Source organism: Dromiciops gliroides, chromosome 1 (genome assembly GCF_019393635.1).
Source record: "Dromiciops gliroides isolate mDroGli1 chromosome 1, mDroGli1.pri, whole genome shotgun sequence".
NCBI lineage: Eukaryota > Metazoa > Chordata > Mammalia > Microbiotheria > Microbiotheriidae > Dromiciops > Dromiciops gliroides.
The window spans coordinates 705797850-705818369 of NC_057861.1; the positions used below are offsets into that span (position 1 = coordinate 705797850).

Sequence of the window (20520 nt, forward strand, 5' to 3'; positions counted from 1 at the left end):
GTCTAAATTACATCTCATTCTGCAATTGAAGTACATGTTCTCTCGGGCCAAAGTAAGGTGGCTCATTCTCTCTCCAGAATTCAGTCCTGAATGTTATCATTTCATTGATAAGAATTTTAAAGTTTTTCAAAGTTGTTTTTCTCTATAATGTTTGTTTTCATTGTATAAATTATGCTCCTAGCTCTGCTTCACTCCACATATTTTCCCAGTTCCTTCTAAAACGATCAGTTTCAGCATTTTTATCATACAATAACACTTAATTACAATGTGATAGTTTTATTAATAAAACATTTTTAATCATTCTACAGTAGATAGGTACCCCCTTTATTTCCATGTTTTGCTACCATAAAAAGAGCTGCTATGAACATTTTTGTACATATGGCCCCTTTTCCTCTTCCTTTTATGTCTTTGAGGTATAGGTCCAGTCAGTGGTATTCCTGGGTCTTAGAGTATGGACTATTTAGTGACCTTTCAGGTATAATTCCATATTGCTTTCTAGAATGCCTGGACCAGTTTACAGCTCTAGCAAGAGTGAGGCAAGGTGCCTGTTTTCCTGTGGCCTCTAACATTTTCATTTTCTGCTTTTATCATCTTTGAATGGCTATGAGGGAGAACCTCAAATGCCCTTTTCCATTTCTCTATTTATAATTAAGAGCATTTTTTCATATTGTTGTTGATAGCTTGATCCATCTGAAAACGGCTCATATCCCTGTCCACTTATGCACTGCAGGATGGCTATTAGTTTTATAAATTCAAATCAGTTCCTTATATCTTCAATATGGTCCCTTTATCAGAGAAACTTGACACAAAGATTGTTTCCCTGTTACTTGTTTCCAAAGAGGAAGTCCTATCAAAATTCTAATTGAAAGTAAAAATATTCAATAATTTGGACTTTTCAGAGTGAAATCATTTTATCACTGAAATGACCTATATTGATTTCAACTTGAAAAGGGGTTTCTAGTGGAATGCTATTGAATTATTTTTCTCCTTGACCCCATGACATTCTACATTTCTGTCAATAGCTTAGATATAGAGATAGAAATTATACTTACCAGATTTATAGATGCCTCAAAGTTAGAAGTTAGTTAAGATATTGAAATACATAATTAGTATTCAAAATGTTCTCATTACACTAGAACGATGATCTCAAACTAACAAGCCAAATATTAAACTGGATAAATAGGAATATTGGAGGAGATCTGGCTGGACCAAAATTCATGAACAAAAGACCTCGGGGGTTTTCACTGACCACAAACTTTATGTGAAACAAAAATATGGCCCAATTACCAAGGAAGTTATATAATCTTGGGCTGAATTAATAAGAATTTGGTGTCCAGATTAAGGGAAATCGTGGTCCTGTTGTGTTCTCTGCTGGAAAGACTGTGTATGGAGGATCAGATTCATTTCTGGCCCACAGTTCAAGGAGGACTTTGGCCAGCTACAATGTAAGCAAAGGAGAAAAACCAGGATGTTGAAGAAGCTATAGAGCATCATTCTGAAGGAACGTTCATCCCAAAGAGAATAATGCTGAGGAGGCCAGGGCAACAGCCTTCACACCCTCAGAGCCAGAAGGGGACTCAGAGAGGGTCTATACCCAGAAGCACTCCCAAGGCTGGCAGAGCAGGCACAACAACTTAGTGGTGCTGTAGGGAGCCAAACTGTAACAAGGGGCATAGGTGGGATTGGAGGGGAGAGGTTTCCGCATCCGTGCTCCTAGAGGATTCTAATGTTTAGCAGTCTAGTCAGTGAAGCTGTCCTTTTGTTGTTAATGTACAGTGATATCTACTAAACATGAATAAAACCTTACATGCTGTTGATTTGCCTTTAAACACACACACACACACACACACACACACACACACACCACTTTTCTCCTGGTTGTTGGTACGTAGTCTGGTTGCCTTTGATGAAGTTCCTTTCTTTAAATCCCAGTGACAGAAGAATGGAGGTGGGGGGAGGGGGTCTTGCCATAGTTCAGAGGCACAAAACTAGGGTTCTTGTCATAGGAGAAGAGCATAATCAAATTCTGTCCAAGTTGGAAGGTGCCTCTTTACTGGCTTTAACATCCAGCACCCTCATTTTAGGCTCAGGGATGTTGAGTGAAGGCCCCCTGGTCTCCTGAATCTTAGGTCTAACATTCTTTTCCCTTTGTCACACTACCTCTGTTTCAGTCACTCTGTACCCATTTATTATTAAGTGCCTACTCTAGACCAGGCACACTACACTAAGAACTGGGCACAAAGTCACTTCTCAGGGAGTTCACAGTCTCATGGGGGCAATGGCATGCAAACCACTATGGACAAAGGAGCTAGATGGAGAATGTATAGGACATAACCAACAGAGGGCAGCTGGGAAGGCAGGGGAGCCTAGAGGTGCTAATGAAGAGGGAGAGGAGACTACGCATGAGGCCCAGCTACTGAAAAATGCCCAGAATCAGGAGATGGCAGAGGCTTTTGTACAGGGACAGCAAGGAGGCTGAATTCGGACCCAGTGTGCGAGGTATAAGAAGACTGGGAAGATCAGGGCAGGATCCCGTCACTAAGGGCTCAGGATGCCAAACAGGATTTTCTCTTTGATCCTGGAGGTGACAGGGGGGCTGAAGGGTGACCTGGCCAGACCTGCACTGCAGGAAAATCACTGTGTGGGTTCAGGAAGGATGACTGAGGTGAGGAGAGACTTGAGTCCGGGAGACCATCCATGGGCCATTGTAGTCGTGAGGTGATGACACCTGCCCCAGGTGATGACAGCATCAGAAGAGAGAAGGGGATGCGTTTGAGAGAAGAGGTAACATCTACAGGCTGTGGCAACAGACGGCCCATAGTGGATGAGGGAGATTGCCAGCCTGGGGGCTTGGGAGAGTGGAGGTGCCTTCAGCAGCACCAGAGAGGTGTGAAGGAGGATGCGTTTCCGGAGGAAGAGTAACGAGCTCAGTTTGGGCCATTTTGTGTTTAAGATGTCTGTGGGACGTCTGGTTCAGAATAACTTGAAAGGGCTTTGGAGATGTGAGACAGAGGTTAGGGCTTGAGAAGGAGGACTCAGAATCATCCGCATAGAGATGATCATTGAATCCATGGGAGCTGATGAGACCGTCCAGTGAATTAGTGTAGAAGGAGAAAAGGGCCCAACACCAAGCCCTGTGGGACATCCAGAGTTAGCTGGCAGGACCTAGAGGAAGATCCGGCAAAGAAGACAAAGGAGCTCACAGGAATGTATGAGGAGAACCAGGAGGGAACTCTGTCAGAGAACCTGGAGAGAAGTTAGGATCCAGAAGAAGAGGAAGATTCACAGTGTCCAAGCAGAGGTCAAGAATGAGCACTGAGAGGGGGCAATTAAGAGACCATTGGGACTATATTAATCTACTGTTTGATAAACCCAAAGACTCCCACTTCTGGGATAGGAACTCAGTATTTGACAAAAACTGCTGTCAAAACTGGAAGAGTATGGCAGAAACTAGGAATAGACCAACATCTTATACTTTATACAAAAATAAGGTCAAAATGGGTTCAAGATTTAGACATAAAGGGTGATACCATAGATAAATTAGGAGAGGAAGGAATAGTTTACCTGTCAGATCTATGGAGAGGAAAACAATTTATGTCCAAACAAGAGATAGAGAATATTATGAAAAGCAAGATGGAAGACTTTGATTACATTAAATTAAAAAGCTTTTATATAAACAGAAGTAATGCAGCCAAAATTAGAAGGGAGGCAGAAAACTGGGAAACAATTTTTACAGCCAGCATTTCTGATAAAGGCTTCATTTCTAAAATATATCGAGAACTAAATCAAATTTATAAGAATCCCAAGTCATCCCCCAATTGAGAAATGGTCAAAGGATATGAACAGGTAGTTTTCTGATGAAGAAGTCAAAGCTATCCATTGCCATATGAAAAAATGCTCTAAATCACTATTCATCAGAGAAATGTAAATTAAATCAACTTTGAGGTACCACCTCACACCTATCAGATAATATGACAAAAAAAATAAAATAATAAATGTTGGAGAAGCTGTGGGAAAATTGGAACACTAATGCATTGCTGGTGGAGTTGTGAAGTGATCCAACCATTCTGGAGAGAAGTTTGAAACTATGCCCAAAGGGCTGTGACTGTTCATACCCTTTGACCCAGTAGTACCACTGCTACTAGGTCTATATCCCAAAGAGACCATAGAAAAGGGAAAAGGACCCACATGTACAAAAATATTTATAGCAGCTCTCTTTGTGGTGGCAAAGAATTGGAAATCAAGGGAATGCCCATCAATAGGGGAATGGCTAAACAAATTGTGGTATACAAATGTAATGGAATACTATTGTGCTGTAAGAAATGAAGAGCAAGAGGAGTTCAGAGAAACCTGGAAGGACTTACATGAACTGATGCTGACTGAGAGGAGCAGAACCAGGAGAACATTGTACACAGTAATAGCAACATTGTGTGATGAACAATGCAGATAGACTTGGCTCTTCTCAGCAGTGCAACAATCCAAAACAGTTTCAAAGAACTCGTGATAGAAAATATTCTCAACATCCAGAAAAAAGAACTGTGAATTATGAATGCAGATTGAATCATACTGTTTCTACTTTTGGACTGTTTTTTTTTTTTTCCCTTTCTTGTTTGAGGTTTTTCCTTTGTGCTCTGATTCTTCTTTCACAAGATGGCTAATGTAGAAATATGTTTGATGTGACTGTACATATACAACCTATATCAGACTGCTTTCCATCTTGGGGAGGAGGGAGGGAAGGGAGGGGCGGAGAAAAGAAAAATTTGGAACTAAAAATCCAGTGTAAACAAATGTTGAAAACTATTCTTATATGTAATATGTAACTGGAAAATAATAAATTTTTTTAAAAAGAGAGAGACCATTGGTAACTTTGGATAAGGTCGGAAGCTAGACTGTAGGAGAGGAAATGGAAGCAATGCCTTTGCAAGGCATTTGGCCACAAAAAGCAGATGAGATGAGAGATTTTGAGGGTGTAGGAGACATGGACATATTTGTAGACAGTAGGGAAGCAGCCAGTAAACAGGGAAAGACTGAAGCAAAGTGAGAGAGGCTTTCATTCTGTTCTTTCTTCTCCCAACTACTTTTGCCAAGATCATCTGCTTTGATCCTGTTTGTAAAATATCTTGTTATTGGGACAATCTTATGTGAAGTGAGACATACAAACATTGCAGTATTTACCCATTCAAACACTACTATATACATACAAAGGAGATTGACATAGATATAGATATCTCTATTGCCAAATATAATTAACTCTTCATTCTACATGAGATTATACATGACTTCCTAGGACCCTTTTTGTGTACCTCTTTCCCAACACCTACTATTCTGCTTTGTTAATACACATGTGAGAATTGGACTAACTAAATGATCCCAAGAGCCCTTCTAATTCTAAGGTTTAGAATAATAAAAGACCCAAGCAAGGAGGGATTTGGTGATAAACATGGAGAGGAGTGATGGCACAATTGGCAGAAGATGTGTGTCTTTATGAGTGTGTACATCTGACTACACTCTAAAGCTGAGAATTCCCTCTTCACAAACATTACTGTATCCTACTTCAAATTTCTTAACAGGGAAATTGCTTTAGAAAAGAAATTTACAACTATACACCTATGTATTTATAAAAGGAAGCAAAAAATAATAATAATGATAGAAGAACAGAGTTGGAAGAAAACTCAGAGGTCATCTGGTCCAACCTCCATTCAAAACAAAAATTCTTCTGTAGCACCCCTGGTAAGAGGTCATCAGCTTCTGCTTGAACATTTCCAATTAAGTATAGTATTTTAAAACTTTATAAGCAGAAATAAATATCTTAAAATGTCCTTGCTATACATTTTCCTTCTGGATTTCTTTCTTTTTCTTTTGTCTCTCTCTTTCTCTCTCTCTCTCTCTCTCTCTCTCTCTCTCTCTCTCTCTCTCTCTCTCTCTCTCTCGGAAGGTTATAATAAGGATTATTACAAGAGGTTTTCTTGATTTGTTTTGATTTTTTCCCTTATCTCTAATTCTTTTTGTTTTTAACTTTTGTGGACTCGTTCACTGATCACATATTTTATATTAACACTTATTATTTTATATCATAATTTGAACTATTTAATCTCTGTTCTAGCAAAATGGTCTTTTTTGAAATATGCATGGATATATATATGTGTGTATGCATATATTTATGTATGTACATATATATACACTGAATAATAGATACTCCTTTTGTTCAAAGCTCAGAATTTATCAGTGTTCAATTTGTATGATTGTGTTCCCAAGCCTACATATTTTCATTAATTTGAGAGAAGCATCATGATACAATAATAATCCCTGTTTCTGTAACACCATAAGGTATACAAAGTGCTTTACTTGCAACTCTAGGAAGCAGATCATGCAAGTATTGATTATCCCTGTTTTACAAACTAAGTGAAGTGCTTTACTCAGAGTCACACAACCAGTAAGTATAAGTATTGGAATGTAATCCAGGTCCTCCAAACTCCTACCACATCACTCTTACCACCATATACAACTGAGAACACTGGACCTGAGTTTTAATCCGGACTCCAATTCTTAGTAGAGTGGTACTTTTATGCAAATCACTTAATTTCTCTGGACCTTAATTACCTCATCTGTTAAATAGAGATGATATTACTGACCTACAGAGATGTTATAAAGATCAACTAAGATAGTATCAGTGGAACCACTTTGAAAACTCTCTTTTTTTACTTTGAATAGAATTTTATTTGCCAAAATATATGTAAAAACAAATTTTAACATCAATTTTTTAAAAACTTTGTGTTCCAACTTCTCTTCTTCCCTCCGTTCCCACGCCCCACCCACAAGAACTCGAGCAATTCAGAATAAGTTATACATGACTAGTCGTGGAAAAAGTCCCATATTAGCTAGTTGTAAGAGAACACAGTAAAAAAAAAAAAAAAAAAACAACCCAAAACTTCAGATTAAGGGATTATCAAAAAGGAAAAGAAAAAAAAAATTTTTTAAATGTGTTTCCATCTGTTTTCAGATACTATCAGTTCTTTCTCTGCAGATGGACGGCAATCTTCATAAGTCCTTCAGGGTTATATTGGATCATTGCCTTACTGAAAATAACCACATGCTTCCCAGCAGATCATCTCCCACTATTGCTGTTATTTTGTATACAGTACATTTCACTCTGCTTCAGTTCATGTAGGTCTTTCCAGGTTTTTCTGATAGTATCCTGTTCATCATAACCTGTATATAGTACCTTAAGCTTGACAGAGAATTTTCTTCATAAAAGCCCAGCAAAGTAGGTACCATACATTTTGCCATTATAATCAATCATCATAACTATTTCCCTCCCTCCCACTCCCTTCCTATGACATTTACTCTCTCTTCTTTTTACCTATTCCTCCTCAGAAGTGTTTTACTTCTGACTATCCCTCACTCTGCACTCCCTTTTTTCACCTTTCCTTCCTTATCTTCTTCCCCTCCTATTTTCCTGCAGGGTTAAATAGATTACTCCTCCCAATTGGGTATGGATGCTATTCCCTCCATGAGCCCACTCCAATGAGATCAAGGTCCCTGAGCTAATTCTTTGTTCTAAATTTTTCTTCCTCCCTCCCTCCTCAACCCTCCCTATGAGATCAAGCAATTTGGGGCAGCTAGGTGGTGCAGTGGATAGAGTACCAGCCCTGGATTCAGGAGGACCTGAGTTCAAATCTGGCCTCAGACCTTTGACACTTAATAGCTGTGTGACCCTGGGCAAGTCACTTAACCCCAGTTGCCTCACCCAAAAAAAAAAAAAGAGAGAGATCAAGCAATTCAGTATGTCATACTGTGCAGTAATGCAGACAGAACATCTTCATCTTCCTTGAAAGTGTTTTACTTTTTACTGCTCTCTCCCCCGATCTGCCTTTCCCTCCTTCCCTTCTTCCCCCCTCCCCTAATCTCCCTCCTCTCCCTCAGGGCAAAAATATATTACTATACCTACTTGAGTATGTATGTTAGTCCTTCTTTGAGCCAATTCTGCTGATATTAAGGTTCACTCACTCCCCAACTCCTTCCCCCTCTTCTCCTCCCCTCCATAAGCTTTTTTCTTGTTTCCTTCATGTGAACTATCTCTCCCCTTCTCCCTCCCCCAGTCTATTCCTCCTACACCTCAACCCTATTTTAATGATATTATCATGGGTTAGTTAGGTGGCATAGTGGACAAAGCATCAGCCCTGCACCCAGGAGGCCCCAAGCCCAAATCTGGCCCCAGACATAAGACACCCCACCCTGTCTGCCCCACAAGGAACAAAACATAAATGCTTTACAGATAATATTCCTTCATATTCAGTTCAGACCTGTGTCTTTTGTGAATTCCTTACTGAGATACTTCTTATGAGTTTGAAGTATTATCTTCCCATGTAGGAATATAAACAGTTTGATCTTTTAATATTCCTCATGAAGTCTTTTTCCTGTTTACCTTTTTATGCTTCTCCAAGGTCTTGTATTTGAAAGTCAAATTTTCTATTCAGTTCAGGTCTTTTCATCACAAATGCCTGAAAGACCTTTTTCTCATTGAAATCCCATTTTTTCCTCTGAAAGATTATACTCAGTTTTGCTGGGTACATGATTTTTGGCTGTAGTTCCAGTTCCTTTGCCCTCTGGAATATCATATTCCATCCCCTTCAGTCCTTTAATGTAGAAGCTGCTAGATCTTGCTTTATCCTTATTGGAGCTCCACAGTATTAGAATTCCTTTTTTCTAACTGCTTGCAATATTTTCTCCTTGACCTGGGAGTTCTGGAATTTGGCTATAATATTCCTGAAGGTTTTCCTTTTGGGATCTCTTTCAGGAGGTGATTGGTGGATTCTTTCAATTTCTGTTTTAGCTTCTGCTTCTAGAATATCGGGGCAATTTTCCCTCACAGTCTCTTGGAGGATGGCGTCTAAACTTTTGTTTTGGTCATGGTTTTCAGGTAGTCCAATGATTTTCAAATTATCTCTCCTACATTTATTTTCCAGGTCAGCTGTTTTCCCAAGGAGATATTTCACATTGCCCTCTATTTTTTCATTCAATTGGATTTGCTTTACTGTGTCTTGGCTTCTCATAAGGTCACTAGCTTCCATTTGTTCAATCCTAATTCTTAGGCAGTTATTTTTCATCAGACAGTTTCTTAATCTCCTTTTCCATTTGGCTTTTCACACTGTTGACTTTTTTCTCATGACTCTCCTGCATCACTCTCATTTCTCTTTCCATTCTTTCCTCCCTTTCTCTACATCTTCCTTCTATTTCTCCTACTTTCTCTTCAAAGTCCCTTTTGAGAGCTTCCATGGCCTGAGACCAGTTGATATTTTTCTTGGAAGCTTTGGATGTTGGAGCTTTGGCCCTGTTATTATCTTCTTCTTCTGAGGTTGTATTGTAGTCTACCTTACCCCCAAAGAAGTTTTCAATGGTCTTCTGCTTTTTCTGCCTACTCATCCTGGCTTACTATTTCTTGGCTTTTAACTCCTTCTTAAAGTGTGATGTTGCTTCCAGGACACACTGTTCAAGCTACAGTGTGGCCCGGGGGATGATTGGGCTTCTTCTCAGCCTGCCTGGCCTTGCTTTTCTTTGATTTTAAACTCTCCACTGGGGGTGGGGGGCTGCTTCTTGGCTCCGCTTCAGAGGGTCCCAGGTGTTTTGGTTTGGGGGGGGGCAGGTTTTAATGTCACCTGGCCTGTTTTCTGGTCTGGAGATAACCCCAAGCCTACTTACTAAGGAATCAACCAGCAAAACTTTCTGTGGTACGGTTCTTAGCTTCCGATGAGCCTGCTCCCCTGCTTCCGTCCCCCACCTGGGCCTCCCACCGCTCAGGATTTCTTCCTGGTTCCCCACTGGGGTGGGACAGTCAAATCCTTCCCCCCAGTCCACTGGTACCCCTGCACTTACCCGCCCCCTCCCCGGGCCAGCCATTCAACCCGACCACGCACTCGGTTCCCGTATTCTACATTTTTACATGGTAAGTTATTATTGTTATCACAGTAATAACCAAAACTATGGTTATTTATGTTGTTTCTTTTCAAAAACATCTCCCTTCTATAGCAGCATTTAGAAATATAAATGTCATCTTGTGCTTCTCAAAATTCTCCTGCATTTTATCTTGTAGATTGTGACAGATCAGCAAACAGGACAGAAAATCCAGATAGTGACTGCAGTGGACTCCTCCGTATCCCCGAAACAGCAATTTATCTTGACCAGTCCAGATGGAACTGGAACAGGAAAGGTGATATTGGCATCACCTGAGACATCCAGTGCCAAGCAGCTTATTTTCACCACCGCGGACAACCTGGTTCCTGGCAGAATCCAAGTAAGCACAGTCAGTAGGAACCAGAGTTCATTATGCTGAGTAGACATCCAGATAAGTGTTTGGTTCTTATGCCTTTTAGGCTCACTCTTCTAGCAGGGCTAGGGACAGGGCTAGCAAATTACTGTCCTGCAGCAGCCTTGGAACCTTAGACCCTGAGCTAAAACCAGTCACTAGCTCCTGGCATAGCTGAAGGATTTTTTAAATCTTCTTGTCAGAGACAGGCTTGCTTCAATTCCAAAGTCCTCTTGTCTATGGTATGTTTTATCTGTAGGTGCATTATTATCCGGTTTTTATATGTTTCAGCTTTCCTCATTTAAAACATGATTCCATCTTAACTCCAGCCCCTGACTCTTCACACTCTGCTCGTCTCAAGCCTGAGTTTCAGTCTTAACTTCCACCTTGCCTCTAAAATCATAGGATTGTAGATTTGAAGCTTGAAGAGGCATTGGTCTTTCCCCCCCAGTTTTACAAATGAGGAATAGTAGATGTGTAGAGTTTTGTGACATGCTCAAGCCCACAAAGGTGGTAAGTCCCCTAGGCAGTGTTCTAACCCAGAACCTCTAATTCCAAAGCCATTGTACTACACTGTCTACAAAGTGCTTTTAACCCAGGCTCCTTTAGCATGTATCCCATTACTCAGCATTCCCATCCCTCTTGTTAGGTTACCTCTGCCCTGTTCCATTTCAAATTCTACAAACTCAGAGAGTAGTCAGAGAGCCAGGAGCTTCAGAGAAACAAGGGTCCTTGAAGGTCCTCTAGCCTAAATGCTTCTCCCATAGCTGGAGAAACTGAGACCCACATTAGGCCTTCACCACCCAGTTCATTTTATTAGACTTAGGTGGGTTGTGCAGTATTTGGAGGCCAGGGCACAGACCTTCAAAGCAGATGTAAGACTTGTGTGGAGATTGTAGATTGAAAAGAAGAAAAGTGAGAACAGAGTTGGGATAGAGGTTCAGTTTGATCTATGTGTCTGTTCTGTGTAAGCCACCGCTCTGGGTTGGGGTTATAAAGACAAAAAAGAACCCAGCCCCTCCAAGACCTAGATTTCAGGAAACAAGATAGTTGTTTCATTTCCCCCATGTTGTATGAACACTTAGCCTCCTGCACACAGATGGCAGATTAGGTATTGAACATGAGCGAGGATGCAGGGCTCGTTTGCTGATGGACTGTCTGACCATAACACTCCACACCGCAGGCTCCTGGTATTTAAAGCAGGAGTGCTAATGGCTGTGCTACCCAGGTCACAGTGTTGTTCAGAGAAGACACTCTGATGATCTGCAAGCACCATAGAAATGTAGGGTATGACTGTTGTTATTGTCAGGTCACACACACACCGCCTGTCATTTCCACTGAATCAGGGAGAGAATTCTCAGTCATGCCTTCTGGATATTTTGCTAAATGTATTTATCTGCCTACGAACAAGCCATCACACAGTAAGGGAGAAAGATGCCAGGAATTCTTAGCAGGTACCTCTCATCTGTATGGTCTTTGTGGCGGCCAGCAGGACACCTCAGTGTGTCCGTGGTGACCACAGGGACCCATCACAGAAGTGTGAGAGAGATGGTGTGTGTGTACTCCGTTCCTGTCTGTTCTGACTGGTGGCAGGTTAGAGGATACAGCGGTGAGATCAAACATCGGAAGCCTCACGTTGACTGTGTCCTTTGTTTAGAAGCACAGGATTCGGGCTTTGTGCTTAAACCATCTGCATGCCAGGTGAACCAGGTGTTATTGACAACTTAACTGTTTCCAAACTTCTTCTTAGATTGTGACCGATTCTGCTTCTGTTGAGCGCTTATTGGGGAAAGCAGATGTCCAGCGGCCCCAGGTGGTAGAATATTGTGTGGTGTGCGGAGACAAAGCGTCAGGTAAATAAATTCAAAGTATGGGCTTTGTAGGGAAATTTGCAAAAAAACTAATGAGCCACATTTTGGCAACAGACAGTTCAGAGAAAGAAGCCAGGAAACTTCTCATACGTTTTGAAATGCCAATCAAGTCTCTTTTTCTAGTTGCTACAGAACCTGAGATAATGGTGAGCTAGCTTTTGCCCCCTTGTGGATGGAGGGGTTGGTTCTTCAGTGTTATCACTGAGATGAGAGTGTCCTGAGTAGGGTCCAGACACCCCCAGGACTTAGCCTTTCTTTGCTTCTCTTTTGCCATCATTTAGAAACTCGGTGACCTAACGATGGGTGTTGCTGTGGCCCAGAAAACATCTTATTCTTTGTTCCAGATCACTTGTGCACATGGCCTTGCCCAAGTCTGCTTTTATGGGGGAATACAAACTGATATCAGAACCACTTTAAGAGTGCTTGACCTGCCCCTTGTTTCTTTTCAACCCCCTAAAACACTGAGTGAGCGTGGCCGTAGTGTTTGCCACTCTTGGGTGACTTGCCTGATTCCGGGTACTATTTCTAATAGCTGCATTCCATATTGCTTTTGTGATTATCCATACACACATATGTTAGTTCCATTAGGGGCTAGGGCCAGTTTTCTCAGTGGTTAGAGCACGGTGCCACTTAACTTCACTCTGTTTCATTTCCACAGACCATGCCCTGAACTCTGCCCAGTAAGCTCACAGTTGTATGCTATTGTTCTTAAGGAAGACTAGATGAGAGAATATGGATAGATAAATGCAAATCCATCCCTGCTTCTGGGAAAACAATTCAAGGCTATGAATTAAAGGCCAAGAGAGCAAAGTGTCCCTAAATTCGATTGCACTTCTTGGCTTTGCTGGGGATCAAGTATAATTTCAGTCCCCAAATTATTGTCTAGTTTCCTTAGTAGTTTTTTTCTTACAACAATGGCAGTGTACTTCCTCAGCACCCTAGGAAGATCAAGATACAAGTAGTAATGTAAGTTTTTTCTGTATTTTTACAACTCATGTGGCTGTTTGAATATTGTAATTTATATGATAAGCAAGGGTATTTGTAAACTGATCTTGTTTTTATCTTACAAAACCAGGCTCGGACTAAATATGTAAAGAAAATTCATTAAGGTGAATGTTGTAATTACTCTAACAGTCTTGCCATAATTTAAATCTGTAGCTATGTCATTTAAAAGATTTTAAATGTATTCTACATTTATACAGCCTATACTAAGCTTTTTAAAATTTGTAGATATCAGGCATATGTTTTTCTTTCAGCATAAGCTTTTGCCTAGTTTTTCTTGGCATTTTGTCCATAGGACAAAACTTTCTGAAGGAATGGTATCAACTCAAAAGTTGTGAAAATGGGCAGCTAGGTGGCACAGTGGATAGAGCACTGGCCCTGGAGTCAGGAGGATCTGAGTTCAAATTTGGCCTCAGACACTTGACACAAGCTGTGTGACCCTGGGCAAGTCACTTAACCTCATTGCCCCACCAAAAAAACAAAATAATAATAATAATACTAATAAGTATCAACAACATTATGTGTTGATCAACTGTGATAGACTTAACTCTTCTCAGCAATACAGTGGTTCCAAAGGACTTATATGGAAAATGTTCTCCAAATCCAGAAAAAAGAACTATGAAATCTAGATGCAGACTGAACCATACTATTTCTACTTTTTTTTTTTTTGAGGTTTTTCCTCTGATTCTTCTTGACTAATGCAGAAATATGTTTAATGTGATGTATAACCTATATCAGATTGCTGTCTTGGGGAGGGGGGAGGAAAGAAAAAAAATTTGAAACTAGAAACCTTATAAAAACAAATGTTGAAAACTGTCTCTACATGTAGCTGGAAAATAATACCTTTATAAAAAATACTTTTATGGGGAAAAAGTTGTGAAAATATTTTTAGATTTAAAATTTTTTAAAAGAAGAAAAAAAGATATAGAAAATTACTCAAGGCACAACAGAAAATTAGTAGTATCTTCATGTAAAAGGGGAAAAAATGGCATTGTAAGAGATCTGAAATTACCAGAAGCTTCCAATCTCCACAGTTCTCTTACTTTGGGGACATAAAAATACATACCTTCAAGAAGTTCACAGTCCCAGTCAGGGATTAAGATATACAAATAACCATAATACAAGGTATATTTTAGTAAGTATATCAGAGGGATCTAAAAATAGTGTGATGAGAAATTTGGGGAAGTGGGATTGGGGGGTGGGGGATTAGATGAGGTCAGTATAGCCCAAGGGATCATAAAGGACTTCATGGAAGAGGTGATGACCTTGAAAGAAAGGAAGAATCTTCTCAGGAATGGGACAGAGTGAGTGGGGACCGTGGAGTTCCGAGATGACAGGATGAGATGGGGAGAGCATCGAGTAACAGTTTGTCAGCACCAGAGGTGGGGTCAGCAGAAAGAGTAATATGAAATAAAGCTGGAAAGATTACAAAGGGCCTTGAATATCAGTCTAAGGAATTTGTATTTGATTCCAAAAAGTGGTGTGGGATCGTAAGGAAAACCACCCAAGGTACAGATATGCAGAATGAATTATAGAAGGAAAGTTGGAAATGAGAACTTAGAAAGGTGACAACAGGAAAAAAGCAGATTAGCAAGTTGAATTGCATTTCACAGTTGTATTCCAGGGTAGCTAGAACCCCAGCACTTCTAACTTCCTCAAAAATCCAGAGCAGAAGTTGGTCACTTATCCATGGTACCTGTCAAGAAGTCTTTGGTGACATCATACCCTTACCATAACATTGAACCATCCAATCATTGTGGCTTCCTTCTTTCATCTACCCCTCTTATTACTCCACCTCCCAAGAAAAATTATATGTATTTGTGTTCAAAGACAGTGTGAAACTCATAAACTGCTAAAATTACATTCAAAATGGGTTAACTGTATGAAGTGTTATGGCCTGACTTAGAAATGTTACTGGGGGTGAACTCCCATTCATTTTCTCTCTCTCTCTAGGTCGTCACTATGGGGCTGTCAGTTGTGAAGGCTGCAAAGGCTTCTTTAAAAGAAGTGTAAGGAAGAATTTGACCTACAGCTGTCGAAGTAACCAGGACTGTATAATCAATAAACATCATCGGAACCGCTGCCAATTCTGTAGACTGAAAAAGTGCTTAGAGATGGGCATGAAAATGGAATGTGAGTAACGAGCAGTACTAAAAATTACAGTATACTTGCTGCAAGAAAAAATGAACACAATCCTATTTGGGAACTGAAAGCTTTTAAAGCATTCTAGGAAAAAACCACTCAGCAACCACTTCATTTTACTTTCAGTATAAATTTGGTGCTTATAGCAGTGGGTATTTTAAAAAATTAATTTGGTAGTTAAAGCAGTGAATCAGTGAGTAATCTGTATATAGAACCCATTTTAGATAGGACATTACCCTAGTTTCTTTAGGGACATTAAAAACAAGAAATGCCACTTCAGACAAAGCTCCTGATCTTCAGGAACTGAGACCAGACATAATAAAGATTGATTCTATTCAAATAGTCTTTCTGTTTGGGCCCATTCTTCATAGCATTCATGCTATGGCTTCTCAATCTTATAGAATAATGTTAAATTTCTGTAGTGACTTGTTCATCAGTGCTTTCCCCTAAATGTGAAAAGAGGAAAATATATTGACAACTCAAGTGTATATCAACATCTTCCGTGTTCTTTTTTGACTGTCTTACTGTTTTCACTCATGAGTGAAGGAGGTGGGTTTCTACCACGTCTAAGTCCTGAGTAGTGTACATAATAAATCCGCTGGATAGTCCCATGTATTTGAATTCATATTATTCAAAGTTAAAATCAATGGAAACAGGCTGTGCCAATTCACTTAAGGGAGGGGGAGGTGTGGAGGAGGAGCAGCATCATTACGTGCATTAATTGGGACCCAGCCATATAGGACAGCTTATTCGGAAGCTATCAGGGAAAGGGTAAACCCAAATAGCAGAATGATCTGTGTTTTTATTGCTGCAGTCTACCCGGTGATGAGCCTTTTTAAACTTAGGGAGGTTAATTAATAAATGACTAGCATAGAAACCAGTTACCACCTCCGAACTATACCACTTGGCATATTATACGTAGGACCAGAAATTCTCAAATGAAACTACCCTGAGAAGAGAGGAAACATAATTGAGAGTCAGCATCAAAACATGGAGATCCTACTCTAGGATGAAGCAGAGCCCACAGACAGGAGCCTAAAAACTGCTCAGAAGGCTTACCAGACTCCCATCAGAAAGAGAAGGAAGGCAAGAGTCCCTGGGGAGGTGCCACTTGAATTTCTAGACGCGAACAAAGCCCACCTGAAGAGGCAGCTTCCTAGCAGAGGACCTCGTCACCTCACTTTTCATCTGGCTACCCCAAGCACTTACCCACCAGATTGGCTCTCTGTTACCTCCTCCCTCATAGTCTTCTGGGAAAGCTAACTACATATACTTTACTGATGGCACACAATAAAACTGTGGAAAAGAAGGAGAACCATTTATGCCTTACAGGCAGTTAATGATGTCCTCCTAGTTCCTGTTGTAGTGTGTGTCCTCCTTTGATTTGGTAAGTTGGCTCTCACCCCAAGCAAATTGGAAGATGGTGCAGTGGCCTGGCACACATCACCAAAGTGGTGTCTTTAAGTTAGCCATCATGACTTCGCAGCAATAGCAGTGGCCAGAGCTGCCACAGTCCAAATGACAGATCTAGCAGTGAACTTAGGATGCAGTTTTAGTAACAGGTTACCTGGTTCCTGGCCCTGAGGACTCTCGCCTGTTCTTTTCCTTTTGGAGATACCATCATTTCTGTCATTCTATTCCTGGCATGTATAGTCACTCTATATTTGACTACAGAAGAGTTTGCTAGTGAGATGTGAAGTAGCAAACAATCAGTATCCTTTTTTATGCAGGCTCAACATAAGATTAGTATGTTACCTTAGTGTCTTTGGTCCAATTTATAGTATAAAGTTAAACTTAATTTCATTCTTTTAACCCACATAAGTATTTTCTTAAGCACACTTTTGACTTTTGTTGACATAAACTATTGAAAGGGGTGGGGTGGGGGAGGTGTTCCTCAGCAACTTGTCATAGCCTAGGAAAAGGGCCCTGCATAATGCCACTTTTAAAGCAGTGACATTTCTGATCCTGAATCCCTTCTTACTGGCAGAAGGAAGAAACAGATAAACAAAACCTTAGCTAGAAGGACAGAACGAGCAGGCATGTATTAAGCACTTGCTGTGTGTCAGACATGGTAGGTACACTAGGTGCTGAGAATACAAATTCAAGAAAAAAGACCATCTTTAAGAAGGATCTCTTTCTTGTGCAGCTAGTTGCACATTGTGAAATCGTTTTCTTTTCATTTGAATTTGTGAACAGAATGTGGACTTTTAAGTCAGGTTTCATTTGCCTAAAAAGTTTAGTATTTTAAGAAATCATTCAAACTAATGTAAGTGCAGTAAGTGCTCTCTTCAGTAACTGACTTCTTTATAATGATTAGGTCTGTGCTTTGGGTACTTTTTCCTTAGTTTTGATGTTTTCTTTAAACATGTTATTGTTGTTCTTTAAGCTGTTCAGAGTGAAAGGAAGCCCTTTGATGTGCAAAGGGAGAAACCAACCAACTGTGCGGCTTCAACAGAAAAAATCTACATCAGGAAAGACTTAAGAAGTCCCTTGATAGCCACACCAACTTTTGTAGCAGACAAAGATGGAACAAGGTCAGTGGCAGACCCTGCCCCTCATGTATGCAGAAGGATGTAAGAATGAGGGTATGAGGCTCAGGATACTAGACAAGTCAGACCCCTGAAATGGGTGATGTCATCACGTTCATAAGGACACCTTATAGTCACACCTTCTTCCTGCTTCACCGTCTGCACTTGCTGACTGGTGGGGAATGACAGAGGGTTATGGAAGGTCCTCCTCAGTTCTCAGTCATTCTCTATCCAGTCTCTTCTGTGCTGATTCCCATCATACCCTCCCAGGTATACCCCCATAAAAGGAAGAAGTCGTGCCTAAAAATGTTTTCTTTGTGACAGTCATGATACCTCTACAAAACAAGACTTTAAATCATTTGGCTGTTTGTTTTGTTGGGAGGGTATTTTTTTTTAAATATCAGAACTTCGATTCTGCTAGGTGCAATTTTTCAGAAATTCAGCATCTGAAGCTTTCTCCAAATATAGACTAAAAAACTCCTTTTTCCTGAATTCCTTCTAGACAAGATTGAATACCCAGTAAATGATGCAGTGACATTTGTGTGGTCTAATTAATCAATGTGTCAAGCATAATTTAAAACATTTAGGAAAGAAAGACAAGGAAGTAGAAGATCTTTGTAGAACAATGGTTCTTGAACTGGGGTCCATGAACTTGTTTTTGGTTTAGAGTTTTAATTTAGATAACTGCATTTCATTACAATTGGTTTTCTTTGTAATCCTATATATTTTATTTTATACATTTAAAAAATGATTCTGAGAAGGGGTCTACAGGCAGGCTTCCCCAAACTGACTGCGGCACTGTTCGAGGTCACCAGAGAGCTTCAGAGTCTCTGTTACAAAGGAAGATGGAATTAAGACCAAATTGGTAGTGTGCAGAAGGGAAGAACTTCACTTTCTTAGCAGAATTTCTGCAAACTGCAGCCAAACTGGAGGCTTAACTACACTTCAGAGCAATCTTGTGGGTTATTGCTTCAGATATCCCCAACCCAAGTAAAGGGGAATCATCTATTCATTAGAGAAGGTTTTTGGTTAACTTTCTTCATTTGTTAAAGATAGTCCAAACTGCCTTCTTAAAAATTTTGGAGGTTTCAGTATATGACATAAACAAACCCTTATATAACTAATAAAACATCAGAAGCTTCTCTGAACGTCTGTATGTCTCTAATAGACAAACAGGTCTTCTCGATCCAGGAATGCTTGTCAATATCCAGCAACCTTTGATACGTGACGATGGCACTGTTCTTCTTGCTGCCGACTCCAAGGTAACAGTCTCTTGCTTGTGTTTTTCCTCCCTTTGAAAGAACTCTGCACTTAGAGTCAGGGGATCTAGGTTTGAAGACTGGCTCAGACCCTTGGGCAATTCACTGCATTCCTCTAGCCTTGGGTTCTGAAAGGATCCAAAAAATCCTTAATATTTTAAATCTCTAAAATAGAAATCATATTTTTAAGGCTGACCTCCCAGGGTTATTGTGAGATTCAAATGAGATAATGCATATGAAAGTATTTTGTAACCATAAGCGGCAACAAAAAATGGGAGTTACCATTCATTGGAAATATGTACATCACCAAATTTTAAACATAATAAATAATTACCTCGGTAGTGTGTGTCTGTGCTGGATTTGTTTCCCTCACTGAAGTAGTTTGCTTCTTACTTAGATTGTGACAAGGACCCTTAATAACCAGCAGGTCTCAACACCACACATGAAAATGTAAATTTACTTAAGAAAAACTCGATATGTTGTTGTTGTTGCACTGGTATTGTCATTTCATCATTAAAACATGTTACCATTTAGATTTCATTTGTTGGCTTCATTCTGCCGGAAATACTTGGCTTTCTAGCGCACAGATTGACAGACATTTATTGTGAAGTAATTGTGTTCACTTGTTCTGAATCCCTTTGGAAAAAACCAATTTTTACCTTTTTATAAAATTGTCCTGGGACCATATACTCAGCTGGGTTTCTAAAAATGAGCTTGGTGGCAAATTAGCCTTTGAAATTGAATGCATGGCAAATGAAAAGACCAAAATGGCATTTGTAAAATTTGAGAGGTATGCCTGAAATAAAACCTGCTGAAGTAAAGGTCTATGAAAACAGATACCCAGAGGGGAAAGTAAAAATCTGACTGTTTCATCCCTTGAGAAGACACTGTTCCCAAATGATACAGGATTGCAAAATTGGTGACCTTTGTTTCTTCCCGAGCAGCTATTGTGTTGATGCAGCTGTCTTCTTGGGTCCCCCATTACAGTAGAGCTTAGAGACTTGCAGAATTGCAGAACCAGGAGTGCCCCTAGAGATCAGCTAGTCCACATCACTCTCCACCCCCAGCTCCCTGAGCAGTGCATTTTCTAGAGAAGATGGTGGTTTCTGACTTTTAAAGCAAATGATGATGCAGCATAAGAGGAATAAACACATCAAATTTCTAGTATAATTTGTTAATTGAGAACAAAAGTTGGTGATCTGTCCTTGATACTATCTAAAAAGATTCCTTTTAAAATTGTAGCTAGTATTGGGGGAGGCAGGGGTAAAAAGTAAAATTGTAGCTAATGGTGGTTGTTTCTCTCACATTTAATGAAAAGCCTGAAGTATTGCTGGTTCACTAAGGAACATTTCTCAGAAAAATAGTTTCTCAGAAAAGTAAAAAAAATGAGTGCTCTTCACAGTGCATGTAAACCT

At 40.0% G+C, this 20520-nt stretch overlaps 1 protein-coding gene across 4 annotated transcripts in view; it reads left to right on the forward strand.

The window, feature by feature from the left end:
- NR2C2 (nuclear receptor subfamily 2 group C member 2) overlaps positions 1–20520 on the forward strand; it is a 117643-nt gene that overhangs the window by 74508 nt on the left and 22615 nt on the right. For all 4 annotated transcript variants that reach the window (XR_006354094.1, XM_043976272.1, XM_043976271.1 and 1 more), the window contains exons 3-7: positions 10091–10291; positions 12054–12156; positions 15130–15309; positions 17705–17852; positions 19015–19108. Coding sequence is in view for 3 of the 4 variants with exons in the window: in XM_043976272.1 (XP_043832207.1) it covers positions 10091–10291; positions 12054–12156; positions 15130–15309; positions 17705–17852; positions 19015–19108 (726 nt within the window). In the remaining variant the exon portion in view is untranslated. The remainder of the gene's footprint in view (positions 1–10090; positions 10292–12053; positions 12157–15129; positions 15310–17704; positions 17853–19014; positions 19109–20520) is intronic.